Consider the following 23721-nt stretch of genomic DNA (forward strand, 5'->3'; position numbering starts at 1 on the left):
TTGATTTCATGATATTTTCTGTGTATGCGATTGCGCCAGGACAGGCCTCAGACAACAGCCTCAGAGTGCGGTGAAAAATGAGAAACGGGTAAATTGTTCCGCATGCAGGTGCACACATTTCACAGCAATATAAAGCGGGGCTCTGCTTTATTCATCCGCGACACAGGCCTACTCACATGTGGACCGATCGCGGGTTCTACGGCGTTCATACTGTACAGATTGGAGCGCTTCAATCACCGCACGTGTGTGGCGTAAAATCAGGAGCGACGCGGTCAGACAGGAAAACGGGTGAGGTCATTAACAATCAATTTTATCGGTTTTTAGAATAAAATAATAATAAAACATACATATGTCGCCTATAAAAATATGACAAAAACAAACCCTCTTTAGCTTCATTCGTAATTTCTGTACGTAAACAGACTGGGGGCGAATACAGCAGGCCTGTATATGTCCTCCACATGATGCGGGTGGTGCAGTGGCTGATGTGGGTTCAAACTTTCTGAACGACTGTCTGTGGAGTTTGTGTTCTCTCAAAGCCCGAGGACATGCGCGTTAGGTTAACTGGTCATTCTGAGGTGTCACAGTGGTGACCTGTTCACGGCGTGCGCCTCCCTTCGCCCTGCGTCAGGTGAACGATGGTGCACCTTCAACGTTTGCTTGTGTTCAATTTTCTGTCAGCTACAAGTGTGGACTGCCGTCTTGCGCGCGCACGTTTTGTCCCACATTTAGTTTTATGCATCTGGTCAGCCAGTTTATCCAAGTTTGAAATCCGGTAATTATCACACAAATATACTTTATCAGAACAGCAAAATCCTTCGTGTTTGTTTCATTTCCCCAAAAACGAAATAAAATGTTTCTTAGAGCTTTTGTAAAGCAAAGCGTGAGGACGGGGGGAAAGGTGTGTGAAGGGGGCGTTTAGACGCACGAACACGGCTAAGGAAAAAACATTCTGGCCTGCCTCCGCTTCAAGGTGTTAAGCAGAGAAAAAAACGCCATCTAATATGCAAATAACTTGAGGCGCTAAAACTTTTATGTCACTGAAACCAGAATCCAGTCGACTGTCTTCAGAAAAAAGGAAATGATTAAGATCTGCATGCAGGTCTGCAGTCTCGCTCTTATTCAAATAAATAAATACAACTTTATTGGAGCTTATGATTTATTTTATTTTATTCTATTCATTAACAAATTTCAGTCTGTGCAGCTACAGAAATAAAGGCGTAAAGGAGCAAATTACAAAGAATTCACTCTAGAAATAATACAACACATGCATATTTTGGTCATTAGATTGAAAGATAATGAGAAAAGAGACTCCAGCTTCAGTCCACGGTCAGTCAGTCACAGCAGGCCTTTTACTGCAGAGAGAGAAAACAAATTCAGATTAAAAACAAGTTTGTCAGTGTAGTTAAAAAATAATAATTCTATATCCCCTTAAATCCATATGTACTGTGAAGTGAGGCACAAATCAGTCTTAATATTCATATTAACATCTAATATTCAGGTATAGTTTTAGATTCAAGCAGGCCACCAAACTTGGTTTACTATCTTTATGACCAAACCACATGGACATCACTTCACCCTTAACTGAAACTTTATCACAGGGAACTCAGATCCTCTTTCATGTCAAAGTGACACTTTGGCGTTATCACAATTTAACTCAGAACTGGCGAATAAGCCTGATTTTGTCATTCTTAACCACTGATAGTGAGCCAGTTTGACTTTTGAAAAGAGTTAAGCAAGAAAACTAATAGTGTTCAAAGAAAAGAGCCCTGGCTGTGAGATATTTTCTCACAGCTTTCTGAGGTTTCCTGTTGTGCCAAACAGTCTTGATAAAATCGCAAAAAACAGGAAGAGCACTAACACAACAGCAGAGACAAACTTCCAATACAGAAACAAGTCATTCAGTTCAAAAGAGACAAGGGCTTTAGCCATCAGGGAATAAAAGGTGTCTAAAAAGGTGACTGAGATGAAAACTGAGGGGTCTGTTGCTGTGTAGATGCACTGTGCTGTAGTCACTCATGAATAGTTTGCAGTTGGGGTTAGAAGTGAAAGTTGAGACTTCGGGCGACTTTTGCCACCTTTTAAACCGGGTGTCCATAGTTTCTGTCGCAGCGTGGGTAGCAGTGAGGGTTCAGCCAGTGCTCCAAGTTGGTCTCCCGGGCCCTCCGATCCAGAGCCTGCATGTGGAGCAGATGCTCCTGCAGGGAGAAGATTGACATCATTGAATAAGACGAACCAAAAGACAGATGAGTGCACACTGAAAGAAACAACGAAAGAAAAATGCTGGAGCTCATTTTGCAAACTGAAACACAGCACAACATAAAATGACAGAGATGAGTAAACCGAGGGTGATATCACGTGTCCTGTACAGAGCTGGGGGATGTAATAAAAGCAGTGCACGTGCTTTCAGAGAGATTACTTTAAGAAGCTCAGGTACTGACAGGAACCGACAAGCTCAGAGTCTCAGCTGTAACCTGTAAATTAGATTAGGTGACTCGGACCTTTGTGTCCGTGCTCTCTTTGTCCCACAGAGAAAGGGTCAAAGGTTTTTGTTGTTTTTCTTTTACAGGTACCATATGTATTAAATAATATGTAATGACACAGTTTATTATAAATATACACATAGAATATATTCTGAAAAATGATCCTAGGTAAAATTCCCTTTAATTATACAATAGATGGAATTATATTGTATTTATTTGTTATATTTTATTTAATTTTCATTTGTTTGTTTTTTTACCTTATTTTAATTTTTTTTAACATATATATTTTTCTTGTCCCACTTGACCTTTTTTGACCTTATTTTAATTTTGCATGTGATTTAACGCAGGAAGAGTCACTAAATTACACTAAACAAACAAAGACTAATAAAATGAGGTGAACTCAAAAGTATTTGCAATGTACAAAAATTCTAAAAATTCATTCATAAAAACACTCACAAAGCTTTAACGTTTACCATCTCTAAGCAGACTATAAACAATAATAATAATAAATGTTTTATAAAATATTGTAACACGCTTTAAATGTTCTCTGAAGGTCTATGAATGTTTTAAAAATACTGCCTTTGCAAAGCTCCTCACCTGAGTCAGTGCTGACTGGTCTAGAAACAAAGTGATAAGACAGATTTGCTTATGCTTTATATCTTCAACTTAAAACTGTTTAACCCGCATAAATGTGATTAAACACTATAACTAAAAGCTTTAAAACACACACAGAATGAATTCATTATATGGACGAGTGACATGAGCAGGACTCAAATTTACCAGAAAAACCAAAATTTAAATTGCTTGCAGCACTTACACTGTGTTGCAATGTTCGGCTTTTATCCTGCTGACAAACAGGACAGCACAAACTGTGGCAACAGAGCTGAAGAGGTTCAATACTCTTGGTTAAATCTGTGCTTTTTCCAATATACTAACTGTGCTCTTTGCTCTGAGTGGACCTTACCCTCATTGGCTCATCGGGGTAGCCAGCCTTCATTGGCCGGTCCTGCCTCTTGGTACGGAGCAGCTGCTTAGCTACGCTCTCCTTGATTATGGGGTTTGCATCTAAAGGGAAAAAAATGTAAAGATAAGAGTTTGGAAGTAAACGTTTACTTACGTTGACTTCTTTCGGTGCTGTAGAAGAAGGTTTAGCAGGTTAGGATAAGACTGTTTTGCTCTTGCCTTGTAGATGTGAGTCAGTGTTTGTGTTTTGGCAGCTTTCTCTGTTTTTGCTTATTCTTAGACTCAGGAACTAAAACTGCCTGCTTTGAATTTAACCTCTGCCTGAGATATCTTGTTTGTGACATCTGTTTTCTTGGCAGCTAAGTTGTGGTCAATAAGAATAGCATTCCTCTCACTGAAAGCTGTACTCAGGCCCATAAATAAAACTCTCACACTATTTGCTGCTCGTGAGCTGTGGCTGGCCTGATCTATTTAGCTAGTGTCTATGTGAGGCTGTTTATTCCCCAGTGGCAGGCACACACACACACACACACACACACACACACACACACACACACACACACACCAGTGAGGGCTCTCTGTCTCCCTCTCTCTCTAAGCCCGGGCCTGCATTAGGAAGCAGGGTATTTGGTGGAAGGTAACAAAGTGCCCATTCAGCCCCCTCGCTCCCCAGGGAGTCGAGCCCATGCAGCATGTTACCCCAGCAGGCTTTCTGTTCCTCTCCTGCCACAGGGAGCTGCTGTGAAACTCTGTCAACACAGGCCTGAGCTGCTGGTGCTGCCTGGAGCCTCAGAGAAACGTGGCAAAAATACTCACGGTGTACGTCCACCTGTGGATTGCCACAAAAATAAACCATCCTGATGACATGAAAGTCTTCTGGCTTAAATCAGGCCAAAAGTCAATTGTTATAAAATACAACAGTGTTTCAAAAAGATTGGGCTAAAAATACAAATAAAGATCTTCTGCACATCTATGTAAATATTTCTACCACAACAAAAGGAAGGTGCAGCAAACTACCCTTAAAATAACCTATTCTTACCACAATGGTATGCATTACTCTTCAACGTCTAAGGATATAACTACACCAGCTCCCTCACAATTGCAAAAAACAAGACGCAGAGCACCTGAAAAGGTGTTCTGATGTGACAGGTCACTGTCCTCCATGTGTCAATTCCCTGAGAATTTCCTACCTGTGTAAATGGTCAGCAGGACCACGCAAAGCAAAAACACCACCAGCTTCTTCATCTTTTTCTTTTTCGCCCTTTTCCTGCCTGAGCCCTCTCAACTCTGAGGTCCTGACCAGAGTCCAGAGGGGGTGAAAAGAGGAGATCCTCCTCCTCCTCTGCTTCCTCCTTGACTCTGGCCACAACACACTGCCTCAGACTACCAAGGTTTCAAATAAACTGTAAATATTAGTGACACATTAGCACATGTAAAGATATATAGTTTACCAATTAATGCTTTAAAGGTGAACAGTTCCTGTGAATAACTAACTAATTTACAGCTCCTTATTTTTATTATTGTACCCTAACAGTGTCGTTTTGCATGATTGAGTGTTAAAAATTATCCATATTATCGTATGCTGAGCTTTTTGTAGACCCCATCAGTTCCTCCTCTTTCTGAAACAAGCTGCTTTAGATCCTCCCCCTTTAAGACAAATTTGTTATGATCAGTTGATCCATGTAAACAGAAGATTTGCACGCCAGCTGGGCGGAGCTTCTGTATCCTCTCAGTGACATCATATAGAGCAAAAAGTAGAAAAAGCAGTCTGAAACCACCAAATACCTGTAGAGATGAGGCACGTCAGCTGTATGGGACAAACAAGATCCAGGCTATAAACAAAAGCAAAACAATCCTACCAGTGGCTGCTCTGAAAGACAGCACAGAGGCACTAATCACGGCAGCACAGGAACAAGCTCTGAGCACAAGATCATAGAGGCTGGGGTCTAGCTCACAGATACAGACAGACAAACTGGTGATGGCTAACCAACCGGACATAGTAGTAGTGGACAAGCAGAGGAAAACGACCATAGCAGAAGTACCAAGGACGGAGAGAGAGCTGGAGAAGATGTGGAGGGTGAAGGCAACAGTGGTCCCAGTGGTAATCGGAGTGCTCAGTGCAGTGACCCCCAAGCTGGGCTAGTGGCTTCAGCAGATCCCAGGAACAACATCCGAGCTCTCTGTCCAGAAGAACGCAGTCCTAGGAACCGCAAAGATGTAAAAACAAGGAAAAGCAGAATAAGTCTATTTCAATGTATTAAACGTAGGTGTTAGGTTAGGTTGCAGGTAAAAGTCTGTCCACTAGATGGTGCTGCAAGCATAGTCATATGCATAGTTATAGTCTTGTTTTTAGATGCTCTTATATTTTTATGTCATACCAGCTGTGCACCCCATTCATAATGTAATATTTACATGTATCCGTCTGTTAACTACGTTTTATTTTCCCCTTTCTTTCTGCCTTTTTTCTTACAAAAAAAAATGTTTGTACACTCAGAAAAATAAAGGTGCCAACTGGAACCAAAAGTGGTTCTTTAGACTGATGCCATAGAAGAACCTTTTTTGGTGCCACAAAGAACCTTTCAAACAATGGTTCTTTGAAGAACCATTTCTTTCAGTGGTTCATTGAAGAACCTTTAAAGGTGCCCCACAGAACCATCAAGAAATGGTTCTTTGGGGCACCTTTAATGGTTTTTCAAAGAACCTTTTTAAAAATGGTTCTTTAAAGAACCATTTTTAAAAAGGTCCTTCAAATGGTTCTTTAAAAGAACCATTTTAAAGAACCTTTTTTGAGTGGTTCTTTAAAGAACCATTTTAAATCTTTCAAAATAAAATGCATCATAAATTGAATTTGAGTAGGGTAAAATAAATACGAGCACAGCATAGACATATATTAATGGTTTATTGTCATTTTGTAGTATACCAAAAGACAAAAAGGCATTTTAACCCTCAGCACAACATCACTACTAATACATGTCACATATTAGTGTTTTAAACAGTAATAATTAAATATATTTGCTATACTATAAATAAATATATATATGAATACTATAGCTACAGATAACACAACAATACATGTATTGTTTAATTAATAAAACATCAGAAAGTGATAAAACACATTAGAAATAGCAATAGCTTCATAACAGACCAATAAATCAACACATTTTCATCAGCAGATGTTTGCATGTTCAGTAACAATATTTCAACAAGTTTATGATTAAAATGATCAATGAACTTTAGCATTACGCTATGTAATGTACATTTCATGTTGTACTCATGGTCCTTTGTTAGTCCAGTTTAGGATAATGTCTCTGACGTATGTTTCATATCAAATACAGGGAGTGCAGAATTATTAGGCAAATGAGTATTTAGTCCACATCATCCTCTTCATACATGTTGTCTTACTCCAAGCTGTATAGGCTCGAAAGCCAACTACCAATTAAGCATATTAGGTGATGTGCATCTCTGTAATGAGAAGGGGTGTGGTCTAATGACATCAACACCCTATATCAGGTGTGCATAATTATTAGGCAACGTCCTTTCCTTTGGCAAAATGGGTCAAAAGAAGGACTTGACAGGCTCAGAAAAGTCAAAAATAGTGAGATATCTTGCAGAGGGATGCAGCAGTCTCAAAATTGCAAAGCTTCTGAAGCGTGATCATCGAACAATCAAGCGTTTCATTCAAAATAGTCAACAGGGTCGCAAGAAGCGTGTGGAAAAACCAAGGCGCCAAATAACTGCCCATGAACTGAGAAAAGTCAAGCGTGCAGCTGCCAAGATGCCACTTGCCACCAGTTTGGCCATATTTCAGAGCTGCAACATCACTGGAGTGCCCAAAAGCACAAGGTGTGCAATACTCAGAGACATGGCCAAGGCTGAAAGACGACCACCACTGAACAAGACACACAAGCTGAAACATCAAGACTGGGCCAAGAAATATCTCAAGACTGACTAAGGTTTTATGGACTGATGAAATGAGAGTGAGTCTTGATGGGCCAGATGGATGGGCCCGTGGCTGGATTGGTAAAGGGCAGAGAGCTCCAGTCCGACTCAGACGCCAGCAAGGTGGAGGTGGAGTACTGGTTTGGGCTGGTATCATCAAAGAGGAGCTTGTGGGGCCTTTTCGGGTTGAGGATGGAGTCAAGCTCAACTCCCAGTCCTACTGCCAGTTTCTGGAAGACACCTTCTTCAAGCAGTGGTACAGGAAGAAGTCTGCATCCTTCAAGAAAAACATGATTTTCATGCAGGACAATGCTCCATCACACGCGTCCAAGTACTCCACAGCGTGGCTGGCAAGAAAGGGTATAAAAGAAGAAAAACTAATGACATGGCCTCCTTGTTCACCTGATCTGAACCCCATTGAGAACCTGTGGTCCATCATCAAATGTGAGATTTACAAGGAGGGAAAACAGTACACCTCTCTGAACAGTGTCTGGGAGGCTGTGGTTGCTGCTGCACGCAATGTTGATGGTGAACAGATCAAAACACTGACAGAATCCATGGATGGCAGGCTTTTGAGTGTCCTTGCAAAGAAAGGTGGCTATATTGGTCGCTGATTTGTTTTTGTTTTGTTTTTGAATGTCAGAAATGTATATTTGTGAATGTGGAGATGTTATATTGGTTTCACTGGTAAAAATAAATAATTGAAATGGGTATATATTTGTTTTTTGTTAAGTTGCCTAATAATTATGCACAGTAATAGTCACCTGCACACACAGATATCCCCCTAAAACAGCTAAAACTAAAAACAAACTAAAACTACTTCCAAAAACATTCAGCTTTGATATTAATGAGTTTTTTGGGTTCATTGAGAACATGGTTGTTGTTCAATAATAACATTATTCCTCAAAAATACAACTTGCCTAATAATTCTGCACTCCCTGTATATGTCATATCAAAACAAACCCACACCTGCAGTTGTTTCAGTTTTTCACTGGCGTTTCCTGTCAGCTGGTCAACCTCACTCAGGCGGACATCCATATCAGCCAAACAAACGACAAGTTCCTCCCTTTGTGCTTCAAATCCCTCCCACTCTGAGACAAGGAGCTGAAAGAGAGAGAAAAGAGTCAATTATAAAGAAGAGAAAAGTGAAACCCTCCTCAGAAGGTCTGACTCGCATACCTGCAGTTGACCTGTGATGGACTCCAGTTTGGCGTTCACGTCATCCCTCGCCGATGCCAACAGCCGAGTCTGCCCAGGTGCCCTGGAAGAGCTGAGTTAATGTTCCACTCCTCCTGGTCAGGCTCTCCAGCTGGATGAGCCGAGATCTCCCCTCTCGCCGCTGCCTCTGAACACAGAAACACAAATTGCATCTGAAGCAGGAGGTGCAGATTTTTTTGCTATTCTTTTCTAAATGCAGGCTAGATCAAGTGGAGGTATTTGGAAAACTTTTTTGGCCAGTGGACGACTGTTGTCTTGCAGAAAGTCAAATCAAACATATGCGATACACAATCAATTCACAAGAACACATTATAAAAAATAAGTCCAGTTCTTGCCTGATTTCAAGTGAATTCTGCATCAAAACAGGGTGACAGAAGTAAAACGAGAGCACAAAGCTTCACTTTGTACAAGCCTGCTATTACAGTTCTCCTCTATGCAGACGACTTTCCTGTTTTCAAGGCACAACTTGGATCTGCTGTACGAATCTTATGGATACACACTAAATGAAACAATAGTGTGCATGACTCCAGATTCTGATCCCTCATCCTAATATGGTCCCAACATAGCAACAGCAATAAAGAAAGTGTTGAGGCTTCAAAATACAAAGTCCATAAACCAATGGCTGACATGGGTTTTATCATAAGGGTGATAAATATACAGATTTCAGTCTGTCTTAGAGATTTGATGTTCATTTACCTGCAGATGCCCTATACGTGCCTGCTCCATGGTTTTTCACAACGTTTTGCACATCACTATTTAATACAGGAAGTAGGTGAACTAAAACAAGTCATCTTTCTTTGTGAGAGGACCATATTAATGAAACAAACCTCAATGACATCATAGGGATCCCTAAAGATGCTCCTGCTGCTTCTCTTCCTCCTCATCCTAAGCTTCCTTCTCCTTGTCCTCGCCTTCCATCCAATTGTAATTCAACCTAATTGTGTTTCTCCCCCTCCTATTCCTCATTTTGTTGGAGCTGTGAACACAATTAATGTGAATCTGGATTAATTTGTGCAAACAAGAAAAATCTACAGCTTTTTGGTTAGAGGTGCTCTTGTGATTTAAGCCGGGTAGAGTAGATTTATGTGTTGATGCTACCTGCTTCAGCTCTGGCTGCTGAGTGATATTTACACCCTGGCTGGATTACAAACTTTAACCATGTGCTGAACTTTGGCCCAGCGTTGATACCTCTTGTTAGTATAACGACCTCTTCTTAGCTTAATGTATGATGGTGGATAAATGAGATATACAAAAAAATTTAACTATATTACAAAAGAACATCTATCTTGGAAACATCAAATGACCGGAGCATAACTTGTCAACTAGTCCGAAACTAAGTTATGCAGGAACAGTCAAAGACACACCTTCTCATGTCACATTTCTATTCATTTGTATATAATTAGATTAGACAATAAAGAGTCATCTAATCTAATTATTCATTCAAAACTCTTATGCATAGCTGCATTTTATACAGCTCATACAGAACTCAAAGTAGAGGTTCATGTGAGTATTTAATGTACGGCTGAGATCTACAGAATTTCAGAGTTTCTAGAGCAGACACAGAGCTCACATCACAACAGGCTTCAGGCGCCATTTTAGTGACTTTAATAATATATTAAATTTTAATTTCGGTCTTGCTGACATTGGGTTATGTACGCAGCACGCAATTGAACCACATATTTTAGAAGCCAAAGGTTCAAATTAGCTGGGAGCAGCTTCACTTAATTATAACAGTGGTTTTGTTAGGAAAACAGTTAGATACTAAATTGCGCTGACCTCAACGGCTAACGTATCTAGCTAATCGCTACTGTTAGCACAACATTAACAGCAAGCTACAATGACGAGTAACAAAAATAAAACCGTAATAAGGTTTTAATGAAAATGTTTTACCTTTTCTAACAATCCCAGAATCCACAGCTTCAAAGTCCAGCAGGTACTGAAGACTGTTATCCGTTTCGCTGTCACCGTCCATGAGTTTTTTTTCCCGAAAGGTCAAGGCCCGCCGGTCGCACACTCCGTCTGCGCATGCGCATCTCAACGACTGACCCCCTCCGTCCGCTCCCGGGAGGTTATAGTATGACGTGTTCTGACGTCACTCTCTCTCTCCCTGTCATTTATTTGGCTCGAAACACATATTAACAAATTGATCAGTGATGAACAACTACTCAGATCATTTACCTAAGCAGTGTGCTTTGTCAAAACGAAGTCTGTGTCCATTACACTGACATTCTGTTCTGCAATTGTTATTTACTTGTATTTTATAATTTGACTTTACATATTGCTGGGTGGTTTGTAAAGTTTACAATAACTAGTATTATCATTATGCTATATTTTCAAAAATATATAATAATCTCAAAAGTAATGCCTTGGAGTAGAAAATAGTAATGCTTTATTAAAATTTAAAACTAAAGTACAGTATTTGAATGTGTGTATTGTGTCTACTGTTTGCAAATATTTCTAACTTTTATTTGAATATTCAGTTTCCTACCATCTTCTCTTAAAGGGTAATTGCCAGGTATCCGGCCCTCCCCCTTCGCACACACATGCACACAAAGAAAACACACAGTATAATTCACAGCCTCATTATAGTGAATAAATATTTATGCCATTTACACCATCAAACTTAGATTGCTAAAGATGAAGAACCTTTTGTTCTTTAAAGAACCATTTGTTATAGCTGAAGAACCATCCACAAAATAAAAAGGTTCTTTGACGTATGATGGTTTTTTAAAGAACCATGAAGACATCTGAAGAACCATTTAAGAACCATAATTTTTCTGAGTGTAAGACAACATTATTAAATAAACGCGTTTTTTTTAAAGAATATTCCACACAAAGTACACTGAAACGTCACTTTGCTTGACCTGTGAATAGAGTCTGTACTGTGTGGCGCAGCAGGCGAGTCAGAGGAAATAACCACGATGACCGGACATGTGAAAGACGGCATCATGGGAAGTGGAGGATCCGCTGTTTCTACCGTCTAACCCATTTGGAGACCAGTCGGCATGTTCTGCCTTTTTCTCGTTCAGTTTTTCCACTTTGCATTTCTAATTTTTACTCTCCAAAACACCAGTGATATGACTGAATAGTCACTAATTAAGGTGAAGTAGCAGTCTAGCCGTTCTCAGCAGGGTTGTTATTCATTATCCTTTGTCACACACATTCGGACGGTGTTCCATGTTAAGTTACCCCTGCAGCTTAACCTTATACGATGTCTGCGCTAAATAAAAAATCTGAATCACAGCAAAGTTAAGAGGGTTTTTTTTAAAATTTCATTTAAAAAAAACTGCCACAAAGAAAAGGAAGTGCAATTGCAGAAAATATGGGAAATCTCTAGAAACTGGATTGAGCCGATTGAATGTGATTCTCGCAGAATTATGGATCAGGGTTTCCTATTTTCTTTTCTTTCTTTTTTTTGTTAAATCAGTTATTTGAGTGTCACGGGTGCGCCCGTAGCATACAAACAGATGCATCCTAACGAAACTCAATAAACCAGCAGCTAAAATACAGTTATGAACAATGTTAAACGTTATTCTCAGAGAGAAATAAATCGATTCTGTCCCCGAAATCCAACTTTTGTGTTAGTTTCAAATATCTCTGAGCATCACGGGTAAAGTGTCCCACACTCTCTCTCCCCTGCCTACATTTAGTTTGCTGAAGTCTGGTCATCCTAATCTAACCCTTAATATTTATTTAGCTGCTGTACAGGAGTGCCTCCGGTGACGTTCGATGGAATACGTCATTGTGCGTCATTGTTACCATTTCCTCGCGACTCCCTTTGCACGTTTAACTTAATGCACGTGTCCTAATAACCACGTGGACTTATTACGGCCTCATAATGTCACTGCTCTGATTAATTCCCGGGACCCAGAGAGCTTTCTGTTCTCTCGACGCGATTATCTAATGCGCTCTGCACTCGCAAGGCGCATGCGTGCTGATAACCAGCTGCTAGCAAGCCGGGGCAGCTGAATCAGAGATGAAATTTGAATTGTGAGATGTCGACTTTCAGTTACTTCCGTGTTCGCTCACATTCCAACGGAAACGGAAAATAGTCTCACCCCTCAGGGATCCCAGTTCCTCTTAAAGTACTGTTAACCTTATAATGCCAAACACAGCTGACCAAGAGCATGAGGATGGCCAGTGGTGAAATGAAACACAATACATTTACTGAGTGAACAGGTCATCAGCCTCACAGGGCAAACACCGACGACCACTAACACTCACCTTCACACCTACGACCAATTTTAGAACCACCAGTGAACCTAACCCCACTAACTGCATGTCTTTGGACTGTGGAAGGAAGCCGGAGAGAACCCACACAGACACGGGGAGAACTCCACACAGAGATGCTGGATTCAAACCCAGGACCTTCTTGCAACAGTGCTAACCACGAAAACCACCCTGCTTCCTTAAATATGATAAATACTTCTATAATATAAAACTTTAAACATTTTACAAATATTGTAGGCCTACATTGTGCTTCGTGCCATCTATTATAAGCGTTTAGTTTGCTGAATCATTATTACTGAAATTACCCAGCAGTATGTAAGTCATGACGTTTTTTCCTCCGTGGGTTGATCATCTTGTCATGTGAAAACTCTCTGCTGATGCTCTATCAGGAGGTGGCTCGTGGTTTTAACGTCATATCTCTGTCCTCTTGTTTACACCTTCCTATACGTGAAAATATATTTTAGCTGGATTCAGAACCAGCTTCCGGCTAGTGTTTGTGATCATGAGCGTCGCGTGGAGCTGTGGAGCGTGTCCGGTCTCCTTTAGGTGCCGTTTATCTGCCTTCTACTGATTTCCGCTCGTTAGCGTCTCGCCACGGTCCCGCAGCGATGTGCGGAAAAGGGGACGAGGCGCAGGACGACTGCGGCTCCCGGGAGGAGTGGACTCTACTGTTCTGGACCTCCGTGGCCGTCGTGGTTCCGGTCATCATCACGCTGTGGTGCAGCGCACAACGCTCCAAGAGGAAATCGCACATGAAGGATTTCTTTCGCAAGAGCAAGCACGGCTGGCACTACACCGACCTGTTCAACAAGCCCACCTACTGCTGCGTGTGCTCCCAGCACATCCTGCAAGGCGCTTTCTGCGACTGCTGCGGCGTGTGCGCCGACGAGCAGTGCCTGCGCCGGGCCGACCGCAGCCTGTCCTGCAAGGAGATCATGGCCCCCTCCAGCCCCGAAGGAGCCATGGAGCATCGCTGGGTCCGCGGAAATGTGCCTCTGGCCAGTTACTGTGCTGTATGCAAGCAGCAGTGTGGGACCCAGCCGAAGCTCTGCGACATCAGGTAGCGTAGCTGGACGAGAACCGCTGAAGGGATGCAACAGATGTGCAGCCGTGTTTCTGCAACCAAAAGCCTCTTTTTACACCCACGAGTTAAAAGAAAAATGATCAAGTTTCCTGAGTTAGAGCTGGATGATAAAAGACCTCACTCTTTACTGTGGTTATTTAGTCTTTTTTATATTTGTAGATTGGTTTTTAATCACATCGATATATTCTTCTTTAGAATTTTAAATCTGGGTTTTCTCACGACTCAACATGACTTTAGGGTTTACATGTAATAACGGAACCACCTCTAATGGGCTCCTGCTGCTGTTCAACATAGCAAATTTCAATCTTAAAAGACCCCACCTCAGCATGACACTCATCCCCCGCTTTGTGAGCAGTTCAGGGTCTTCTTTTCATTGGCAGTATTTCTTTTTATGTGCTTCATCACCTTTCTTATAGTTTCGCTCCCCCTGCTCCTCCTTCAGGTGTGTGTGGTGCCAGACCACAGTGCACGATGACTGCATGGAGAGCTTGACGGATGGAGACGTGTGCGACTTGGGCGAGTTCCACAACCTCATCATCCCCCCTCACTACCTCTACCGTGTCAACAAGCTGCGCCGCAGGCACCCCGACGAGTACAGCAAGGTGTTGAAGTCACGACTGGCCTCGTCATAGTGCTCCTACGTCGGGTGCTCCGGAGATGTTTTAAAAATGCGTTTTCTGCTTGTATCTTGTAGCTCGGCTCTTCCTGTGGCAGCGGCTGGACTCCAGTGTTGGTCTTGGCTAACACGCGTAGTGGGAACAACATGGGGGAGGTGCTGCTGGGGGAGTTTCGCACCCTCCTCAACCCGGTGCAGGTCAGCTTGCAGCTCGCCTGCATCTTTTGTCTCAGTGAGAGCAAACTTTGTCATTGCTCTTTTTCAGATCCTGGAACTAATCTTGTTTTCTGCTTCACCTCCAGGTGTTTGACTTATCTCAGCTGACTCCTTCCAAAGCCCTCCAGCTGTGCACCCTCCTCCCCCCCGGCAGTGTCCAGGTGCTGGTGTGTGGAGGTGATGGCACAGTGGGATGGGTGCTCGATGCCATCGATGCTATGAAGCTAAAGGTGAGACGTCTCTGCGCTCAAGAAAAAAGAGCGATCTTTCTTTTACACATTACTTCTTCGCTTTGACACTTTTCTACTTTCTTTTGTCAGGGCCAGGACCAGTTCATCCCCAGGGTGACCATCCTGCCTCTGGGGACAGGAAATGACCTCTCTAACACTTTAGGCTGGGGAGCTGGCTATGCTGGAGAGATCCCCGTGGAGCAGGTTCTCCGTAACATCCTCGATGCTGAAGTGGTGAAAATGGACAGGTGAGCGGTGTTGATACTGATGACAGGTACTCCTCAGGATCAGTCAGAAATGCCTGAACAGACTGATCAGGTTCACCAGTCTTTTTAAAACTGTAGTCTCTTAGGTATTTGGGGAATTAAAACACCCTGTGTCCTGTGTCTTTGGCGACTATATCTATACAAAAGCGGTCAGATGTGTCTTCTAGTTGACGGCTAGTGTTTACATTTTCTTTCTATATTAGGAAATTAATTGGTGAGTCACTTTGACCATTGTCGATCATCAACATCATGATCATCCACTAGCTAACCCCTAAGATGTACCCTACTTTATTGTCCTTTTTGAGTTGAATAGGATCCATACCTTTAACCATAACCATGAACTCATCAGGAAAGTATTTACTAAGGTCATAAATCAAGGGGTACAGCGTTTGTTATTCTCGTAGAAAACTTAAACCTCGGTTTCTGGCACAATTTAGCCTCCTTCCAGAGGTACTTGGGTGAGAGGGTAAAGTACGAAAAGGTCAGAACTCCAGCAACCGTTGCTGAATATGAAAAAACTTCCACATCTGATTTGCAGTGTAAATGACTACAAGCCCACACCACTGACTGAACATGAGCTACAGCCACCTGATGACGACCCTACAGAAGGCCCCAAGCTGAAACATGTTACCCAGTAAATCAGATGTGGTCAAATGCGTCTCACTTGACCTCGAGAAGTGGTTTGAGTGGCTGGGTCACATTGTGTCCTCATGGTTGTTTACATTGGATTTAATGTTTTCCACTTGTGATCTGATGTCACAAGCTGCACTTTCAAAAGCATGTGAATTACAAATGAAAAGGACATTTATGTTTTATCATTTACGCTTAAAAATTTAGAGCTGTGTAATGTTATTACAGTCAGCATGAGTACTGAGACGTGAGGAAATGTAAATAGTCCAAATAGAAATAAAACTTTGATTCCTGAAATCCAACGTTTTGACCCGTTTGTGTTTGTTTTCATTCCGCTAAACACCTTCATGATTATTTTCAGATGGAAAGTCCAGGTAGCATCAAAAGGCGTCTACTTTCGTAAACCAAAGGTGAGTTTTTTCTCTCTGTGCTGATTGATGAACACCGATGTCTTTCGTGACATGTCAATGCCTGACCCGCGGAAGCACTCAGCTGTACTATAAAGCAGACGCTGGATTTCCTCCTCAGGTTCTGTCCATGAACAACTACTTCTCTGTGGGGCCCGACGCTCTGATGGCGCTCAGTTTCCATGCACACCGTGAGAAAACGCCCTCCTTCTTCTCCAGCCGCATCATCAACAAGGTCCGTAATTTGAATAAACAAAGCAGGCTCAGGGTTTAAATATGAATGCAAAAACCTCTTAATCCTGTAACTGTTTTTGTTATTTTTGTTGTTTTTTTGTAGAGACATAAAGATGCAGCTTCATTTTGTAGTAATGAGTACTTTCCTCTTCCCACAGGCTGTGTACTTCCTGTATGGCACCAGAGATTGTTTAGTGCAGGAATGTAAAGATCTGGATAAGAGGATCGAGGTACGGTGGACTTGTGCACGTGATGAAGCATTATGCAAATTTTGTTTTAAGCTCATAAAGAGAATCCGAGTCACTGTAAGTCACTGCCATATCAAGCTTTCTCTATAAATGTGAATTGGTTGTCCTGTGACTTCAGCAGGGGGCAGAGAAACCAGTGTCTCATCTAGAGATGGACCGATCCGATATTACGTATCGGTCCGATACTGGCGTAAATTACTGGATCGGATATCGGAGAGAAATAAAAAAATGTAATCCGATCCATTAAATATCAAAAAAGCACCTCACAAAACTTGCGACATGGCGTAACTCGGCTCATAACCGTAGCATGTCGGAGCAGTGTGCTCACGTGATAGAGCGGCTGTGTGTATTTGTTTTTTGTTTTTTTTGCTGGGAGTTTGCAACCCTGTTAGTTAGGTTGCTTAATATTTCTGCTAAGGACTCTTTAAAATACCAGAATAGGGAGGATAGAGCAGGTTTAAATTTATTAGATTGATCAGTTTTGCTGAACTATGAAATATTTTGGGTGCAGTTGTGTTTTTTTTACATACAGGTATAACAGAATAGTTTTAGTGTTGTTGTTTATTTAAACTTGAGTATGATCTTATACAAAATGCAGCAATATATATAAAAAAAACTGTTTTATTGATTAAAAAACACGATATCGGATTCATATCGGTATCGGCAGATATCCAAATTAAAATTAAAACAGCGTCTGTATATAAGCCGACTGGTCCCAGTGTTGCCAAGTCGATCCAAAAGCTTCTGATGAGACATGAAAAGAAAGTTCCAAAATACAAACATGTGAATTTACTTTAGAAATAATTATCTTCACACAGGATTTGAATCCTTCAGTCCTCTGCTCACTTGCGATTAGTCAGAGTCTCCTGTCACAGAGCCCAAAGACGCTGTGCAGTAATCCAGTTCTTTATCAGATCCCGTACAGTTTGCTGAATGGGTGTTTAGATGTTTTTGGTGCTGTTATGTAGCCAAGCTTTAATAAAAATTCACACTTGTCTTGATTACACTTTAATGAAAGTGCAAAGGTTAAAAAAACAACCTGACAGCTTTTCAATTATAGGTTTCAACATTTCGGAATCAAGAAGTGTTAATTACTCAGCTTTGCAGGTGTAAAGATGTTTATTTTAACTTTAGTAAGAGCCTTGTTTCCAGTGCTGCCAGTAATAATGCTAATCTAATTAATTTGTTTATTTAATGTGTAAAAACAAATTAGATATTTTATAGTCTGCACTGTCTCATTTTTCTTACCTGGTTGATGTTTTCTATGTTTTGATCAACGTTTTCAGACATATTTGCCCATTTTGAGGTGGTTTTACTGACAAATGTCTTGATCAGTGTGTATCGTAGCTACAGCTGTTTAATATAAGACATTGTAAGAGAGATCCTTATTAAAAAATGTTTTTATAACACATAAAAATTTGTGAAACATTTATGTGTGTTTGCATGTGTTCCTGCCACAGCTGGAACTGGATGGGGAAAGGGTGAAGCTTCCCAGTTTGGAGGGCATCATAGTCTGTAACATCGGCTACTGGGGCGGAGGCTGCAGGCTGTGGGAGGGTATGGGAGATGAACCGTGCCCCCCTACCCGGTAGGTCATTTAAGAGCATATTGGTCAGGAAAATATAAACGGTCCATCTGGCACCGACTGCTTCAGGTTACCGGTACTATGGAAAGTAAACATGCTATTTCCTGTCTCTGCAGGCTGGATGATGGCCTGTTGGAGGTGGTGGGTGTATTTGGCTCCTTCCACTGTGCGCAGATCCAGGTCAAGCTGGCCAACCCTGTACGGCTGGGACAGGCTCACACTGTCAGAGTAAGGCTTCCTGTTTACCTCATTTACTGGCCACGCAGAACGACAGTAATTACTTTTCACTGCCATTCGCCTCAATCCAATCTAATTGTGACTAATCTGATTAGGCTTTTGTTACTGAGCTCCTGCATGTGTCCATTTACCCTCGATTGATTTCACCTTCATTCATTCTCCTTTTACATTGTGACATAAAGAGCGTTCATTAAAAAATTCACTGTTAATTAAGGCCTTCACACACCAAGCATGTAGTGAAAAAGCAATGCGTTATTGCAGAATAGATACCCTGATGCATGCTTTTGAACATATTTCATGATATCAGGGAGTAAGTTGAGAATAATTAATCTTGTGCATTTTTTGTAACACAGGAAATATTCGCACAGATTTCACACACCTGGTGTGTAAAGCCTTAAGATTACAGCAGCTACTTTCAAACATCATTTTGTAAAAACTATAAATGCACACACCTGCGTGTGGATTTGCCTTTGCTGCCAGAGCGTACCCACAACAACAAACTCATTTTACTGGTATTTGAATACCTCACATATTTAACTACATAAATATTGTAACTGTGGTGATATTTTGTACGCAGGCAAAAAAAAGTCCAATGTCCAAAACTTTTACGGTTTATTTATCCAGTTTGGCAAGCAACAAACAAAGATCCATTTTATGTTGTTTCCTGCTGCTTCTCCAGCTCTGGAAAAAACCACAGGCCCACCCCAGTGCATGCTGGTCCTATACTAGTCCTTTTACTTACAGAAAATGTCCTTACAGTTCTTCCTGTCTGACTTACAAAGATACAAAACAAAAAATTAAGCAATTATTAACCTAAAAATAAACCTTGTAAATAACCCAAGATAAAAAGTAAACCAAGAACAAAAAAAAAAGGAAAAAAAGAATAAATGGCTCCAGCACTGCACAGATTTTACACGCCTGCTGTGTAAAGCCTTAAGATTACAGCAGCTACTTTCAAACATCATTTTGTAAAAACTGCAAAGGCGCACCTGCGTGTGGATTTGACTTTGCTTCCAGAGTGCACCCACAACAACAAACTCATTTTACTGGTATTTGAATATCTCACATATTTAACTAAATACATTTTAAAAGCATCGCTGCTAACTGAGGGTGTAGGTAATGGAGGAACAGAGTTATAGATGAGAAGAAAAATAATCTATATCAGTAACATTTTTTGTTTTGTTTGCTCTCACAGGCTTCAATCAGAAGAATTAGAAATAAAGCTTAAAATACTGCTATTAATGGCCAAATCCAGTGTTTGCCTAAGCTTGCTCTGAAGCCCCCTGGTGGACTCTGAAGGTACTTTAGGGTGGCACTTACACATACCTTCCAAAAAAAAATAAAAATAAGAGAATACATATAAAATCTTTCATATAAAAAATAAATACTGATTTAAAAAACAGGCTGTTAATGGCGAGGAAAGCTTTAAACTGGACTGTTGCCAATCTGATCTGAAATAAAGTTGTTAAAGGAAAAAAAACACAACAAATAAAAAAGAACAAAGATGAAAGTTACTGATTTTAGTCTCACGTTGAGTTGTTATTATTAAAGGTAATAAAGTAAACCTTGTCTGAGCTACACATTTGTATTATTGGATTCTACTGGAGTAGCTTTGCATTAATCACAGTTCAAAATAAGTCTTATTTATCTTATACATGTCTCCCTATAAGTCAACTTTCTTCTGATTGGCTGTCTCTCCTAAACAGAAGGTTTGTACATCTGTGTTCACATCTGGAGCTGTGTGCCTGTGTGCTATATATGGTCATCTACAGAGCCAATAGTAGAAAAAAAACCTGAAACAGTGATCACTTTTATATACATAGATTTAAAAATTTGGTCGTGTTTAGCATGAGCACCCACTGTTGCACCAGTATGTATACTTGATCGCTATTTAGACTGTGAATGATTGGCCTAAGCTAACCTATAGGCCTATGTATGATTTAGCTAACATTTTTTCATTGTGCGCTGCTCTTCCATCTCCAGCTGGTTCTGAAGAGCTCCACGATGCCCATGCAGGTGGATGGAGAGCCGTGGGCGCAGGGTCCCTGCACCATCACCATCACCCATAAGACCCAGGCTTTTATGCTGTACCACAGCGCAGAGCAGACGGACGATGATGACGATGAAACCAGCGCCTCTGAGACGGAGAGCCCAACTCCTCACGACTCACCCAGGGCGGCGGGGCCGGCGTCTGCTCGAGCGTGACCCGCCGCAAACATCGTGTGACGTGAAGCTCTTGTTATCCTCGTTACTTATTTCTGCCTAGTTTGCATTATTCCCTCCTTTGCATTAGTCTTCCTCCTCCGAGGTCTTTGTAGTCACATCGTGATGATTAGAACAGACGTTTTAATTTAGAATCTTTTCAGAGAGCTCACAGACGGAGAAAGATTAGTTTGTTACTGAGCTGGCGTGAATTGTTTCTTCGGTCTTTTATCTACACACTCCCCTTTTAACTCAGAGCTCAGGCAGTCTCTCCTTGGACAGATTGCTCTTTAATTGCACTGATCCTCCGTGCCATAGATAATCTATAGACGACGATACTGTATTTATTACTCTGTATTTACAATTGAATTCTCCGTGCTGCCCTGCAGGTATCGGTGAGCCATTCTAACAGGTTGCCCAGGTTTAACCGACCCCTAAAAGCCATGTTTAAATCAACAGCAGGTGATGACGTTGTGTTTGTTGAGAGAACAGCAGGTTGCGCTGTCTGGTTGATGCTTTATTTCCCACAAATTTTGTATTTCACAAAAAGCACAAAAAGTGAAAGACCTGCGTTTGCTGGCAGGCCCCAGTGGCTCATGTGTCAAATGTGTTATCATCTTTGAGGATCCTCATCATCACACTGCTGGCAGGTTTTTAGTCACACAGGCTTTGAAATGTGTGGACTCGATGGGGCATGGACTCTGATAAAACCGCAGTGTGTTATCAATCAGCAGACATCAGTGTTTACGTTAAAGTGCACTGCCATTTGCCAAACTGTTAAATTATAATACGTTAAAGTGTATAAACTATGGTTGACATTCCTGTATGAGCTACAGGAAATAGCCAGAGTTGCTGAGGCCTGTTTGGGAAGTACTGCCAAGTAGACGTAGTTTAGTGGGTCCATTTTGCCTTCATTTTGAACCGTTGTTTTTCCTCTGTTTTGCTCCTGTTTACATATTTTGTGTTGCACTTTTTGGCATTTACACTGATAAGTACCTTAAACTGCCCAGGATGTTGACCTTTGATGTTACTGCCGATCGTCGTAATAGCTGCTGTTGAGATTATGCTCCCATTAACCCAAAAGTCACCACAAGGTGGCCCACTTAAGACAGTATTTCTGTAGACAGGATAATAGAGTGGTCTTCATATATATTAGGATCATTACACGCATGTACGTATCCATGTAATGTTCAGGTGAAATACTAATTCCTGTTTATTCTGTACTCAGCAGAATTTCTGCAGGAGGACTTTTGTGTTTCTGTGTTTTGCTGTTTGAGGTGGTCTGCTGCTCGGAGTCATATCAGGAATGTCTGTAGCTGTTAGTTTGTGCTTCGTTTTGAACCCGGAGCTGCTCCGAAGGCTGAACAGGGATACGAGTTTTGCCGCGCGATGCCTACTGCTTTCAAAATATGCACCTCCCTGGCACATAACCAAACCGCATGGTTTCATCGCCCTCTATTTGTTTGGCGAATGTTGTCGCTCAAGGACACCTGCTTGAACTTTTACCTTGTCATCCATGTTTACCAGAGCTGTCTGTGTTGCACTGAATTCTGCTTAAATGTGACAGGGTTTTAAAGCCACTAGGTCCTTAGCCACGCTAGCATCATGCTTCTAGTATATTTATAGAGAAAACACCCTGCTTTTTGTAGGAGTCACTACAGTTTTGTAGAGAAAGTCATCTCCAATGAATCCTAATGTTTGGTTGATTTAGAGCACTTCAGATCATGATGTGATACTCAAAACAGTAAAACTAAGTGTCTGTCTCAGGCTCAGCTACAGTTTTCAAACTCTAAACACAACCTGAGAAATGTTAGCATGATGCTAATTCGATATATACTTTTGTTTATAGAGAATTAGCATAATTAACATAGCAGGAACAACATGCCAACATCCTTGCTTGGAGCTGAATACAGCTGCAGTGGGTGTCATGGCTGCATCAGATACACATATTTTCAATTAAAATTTAATAAACGTGAATTAGACTGCTGATTCCACCAGCGTTTCTGTAACTTTAGCTCAATCTTACCAAACATATAAAATATGGACATTGGTACTGTCATGTCACCTAAATTTTAGCATTTGGACTTTTTGGTTATTTTGAGCCAGAAGTCGCCATATTTGTATGAGAGGGTGAAGTGCCACATTTTTAGCTTGATTACCAAGTTCTGTGTGTAAATACTGTTACATTTAATCATTAATTATTATTAGTATTATTATTATCATTGTCTTGCTCTCTTCCACAGCAGTTCTTTGTCCTGTCTTCCCCCCCCCCCATACACCTAGCTGCTCGCTGCAGGTTTCTTCCTGTTAAAAAGGAGTTTTTCCTTCCCACTGTTGTCGTGCTTGCTCACTCAGTTTTCTCTGTACACTTTAGGATCTTTACTGTTGAATCTATAGTGCTTTGTTTTGAAGCGACTGCTATCTAGATTTGGTTCTACATAAATAAAATTGAATTAAATTATTAATTAAATATGAGTGCAACATGCAAAAAACAGCCCTTATTATGACATGCTTTTTAAAAATTATTATCATTGTTATTTATTTACAAATTAAAAAAAATATAATTAAGTTATAAAAAGTGAAGCACAACCTTCTTGGATGGACTGTAGCAGCAAGCTAAGTTATATGTAAGATAACTGCAGTGAAAAGATTACATGCTCAGTGTAACTACATTTTCCATCGCATTAATCCGATTATCTGAGGTAAAGTCTAGAAGACAGCGATTGTTTACAGCCGTCTGTGTTGACATCCACCTGTTACAGCGCTAACAAAGCAAACTATAAGCCTTAATAAAATTCACCCGCTGCACAGCTGTTATGAAACCCTCCACATTTTTTCTATCAAGCTGTGAACGTGTTTTCTTCTGCGGCAAAGCTGGACACTCGAACACGGCACTCTCGTTTGAATAGAGCCTCAAGTGGTCATTCAAGGAACTG

The 23721-nt window shown here is 41.1% G+C and overlaps 2 protein-coding genes and 1 long non-coding RNA gene across 3 annotated transcripts; 1 reads left to right on the top strand and 2 right to left on the bottom strand.

Moving 5' to 3' along the window:
• Nucleotides 1-1138: 1138 nt before the first annotated feature.
• Nucleotides 1139-4808, bottom strand: lg6h17orf67 (linkage group 6 C17orf67 homolog). Its single transcript, XM_004538794.2, has 4 exons — nt 4634-4808; nt 3445-3545; nt 2076-2195; nt 1139-1352 (listed from the first exon to the last, which is right to left on the bottom strand). The coding sequence occupies exons 1-3, from the start codon at nt 4686-4688 to the stop codon at nt 2079-2081; spliced, it is 273 nt and encodes a 90-aa protein (XP_004538851.1). The 5' UTR covers nt 4689-4808; the 3' UTR covers nt 1139-1352; nt 2076-2078.
• A 1671-nt stretch (nt 4809-6479) lies between these two features.
• On the bottom strand, nt 6480-10835 carry LOC112434943 (uncharacterized). Its single transcript, XR_013099040.1, has 4 exons — nt 10491-10835; nt 9428-9576; nt 8562-8727; nt 6480-8486 (listed from the first exon to the last, which is right to left on the bottom strand). It is a non-coding gene; the product is annotated as an uncharacterized LOC112434943 (long non-coding RNA).
• Nucleotides 10836-13194: 2359 nt separating this feature from the next.
• Nucleotides 13195-23129, top strand: dgke (diacylglycerol kinase, epsilon). The gene is made up of 11 exons (XM_004538793.5): nt 13195-13890; nt 14357-14516; nt 14609-14728; nt 14833-14976; nt 15067-15224; nt 16234-16282; nt 16401-16514; nt 16672-16743; nt 18222-18349; nt 18463-18574; nt 20567-23129. Exons 1-11 carry the CDS (start codon nt 13439-13441, stop codon nt 20786-20788), a joined length of 1731 nt encoding a protein of 576 aa, XP_004538850.1. The 5' UTR covers nt 13195-13438; the 3' UTR covers nt 20789-23129.
• The last annotated feature ends 592 nt before the right edge of the window (nt 23130-23721 follow it).

This window comes from Maylandia zebra, linkage group LG6 (assembly GCF_041146795.1).
Source record: "Maylandia zebra isolate NMK-2024a linkage group LG6, Mzebra_GT3a, whole genome shotgun sequence".
Lineage (NCBI taxonomy): Eukaryota > Metazoa > Chordata > Actinopteri > Cichliformes > Cichlidae > Maylandia > Maylandia zebra.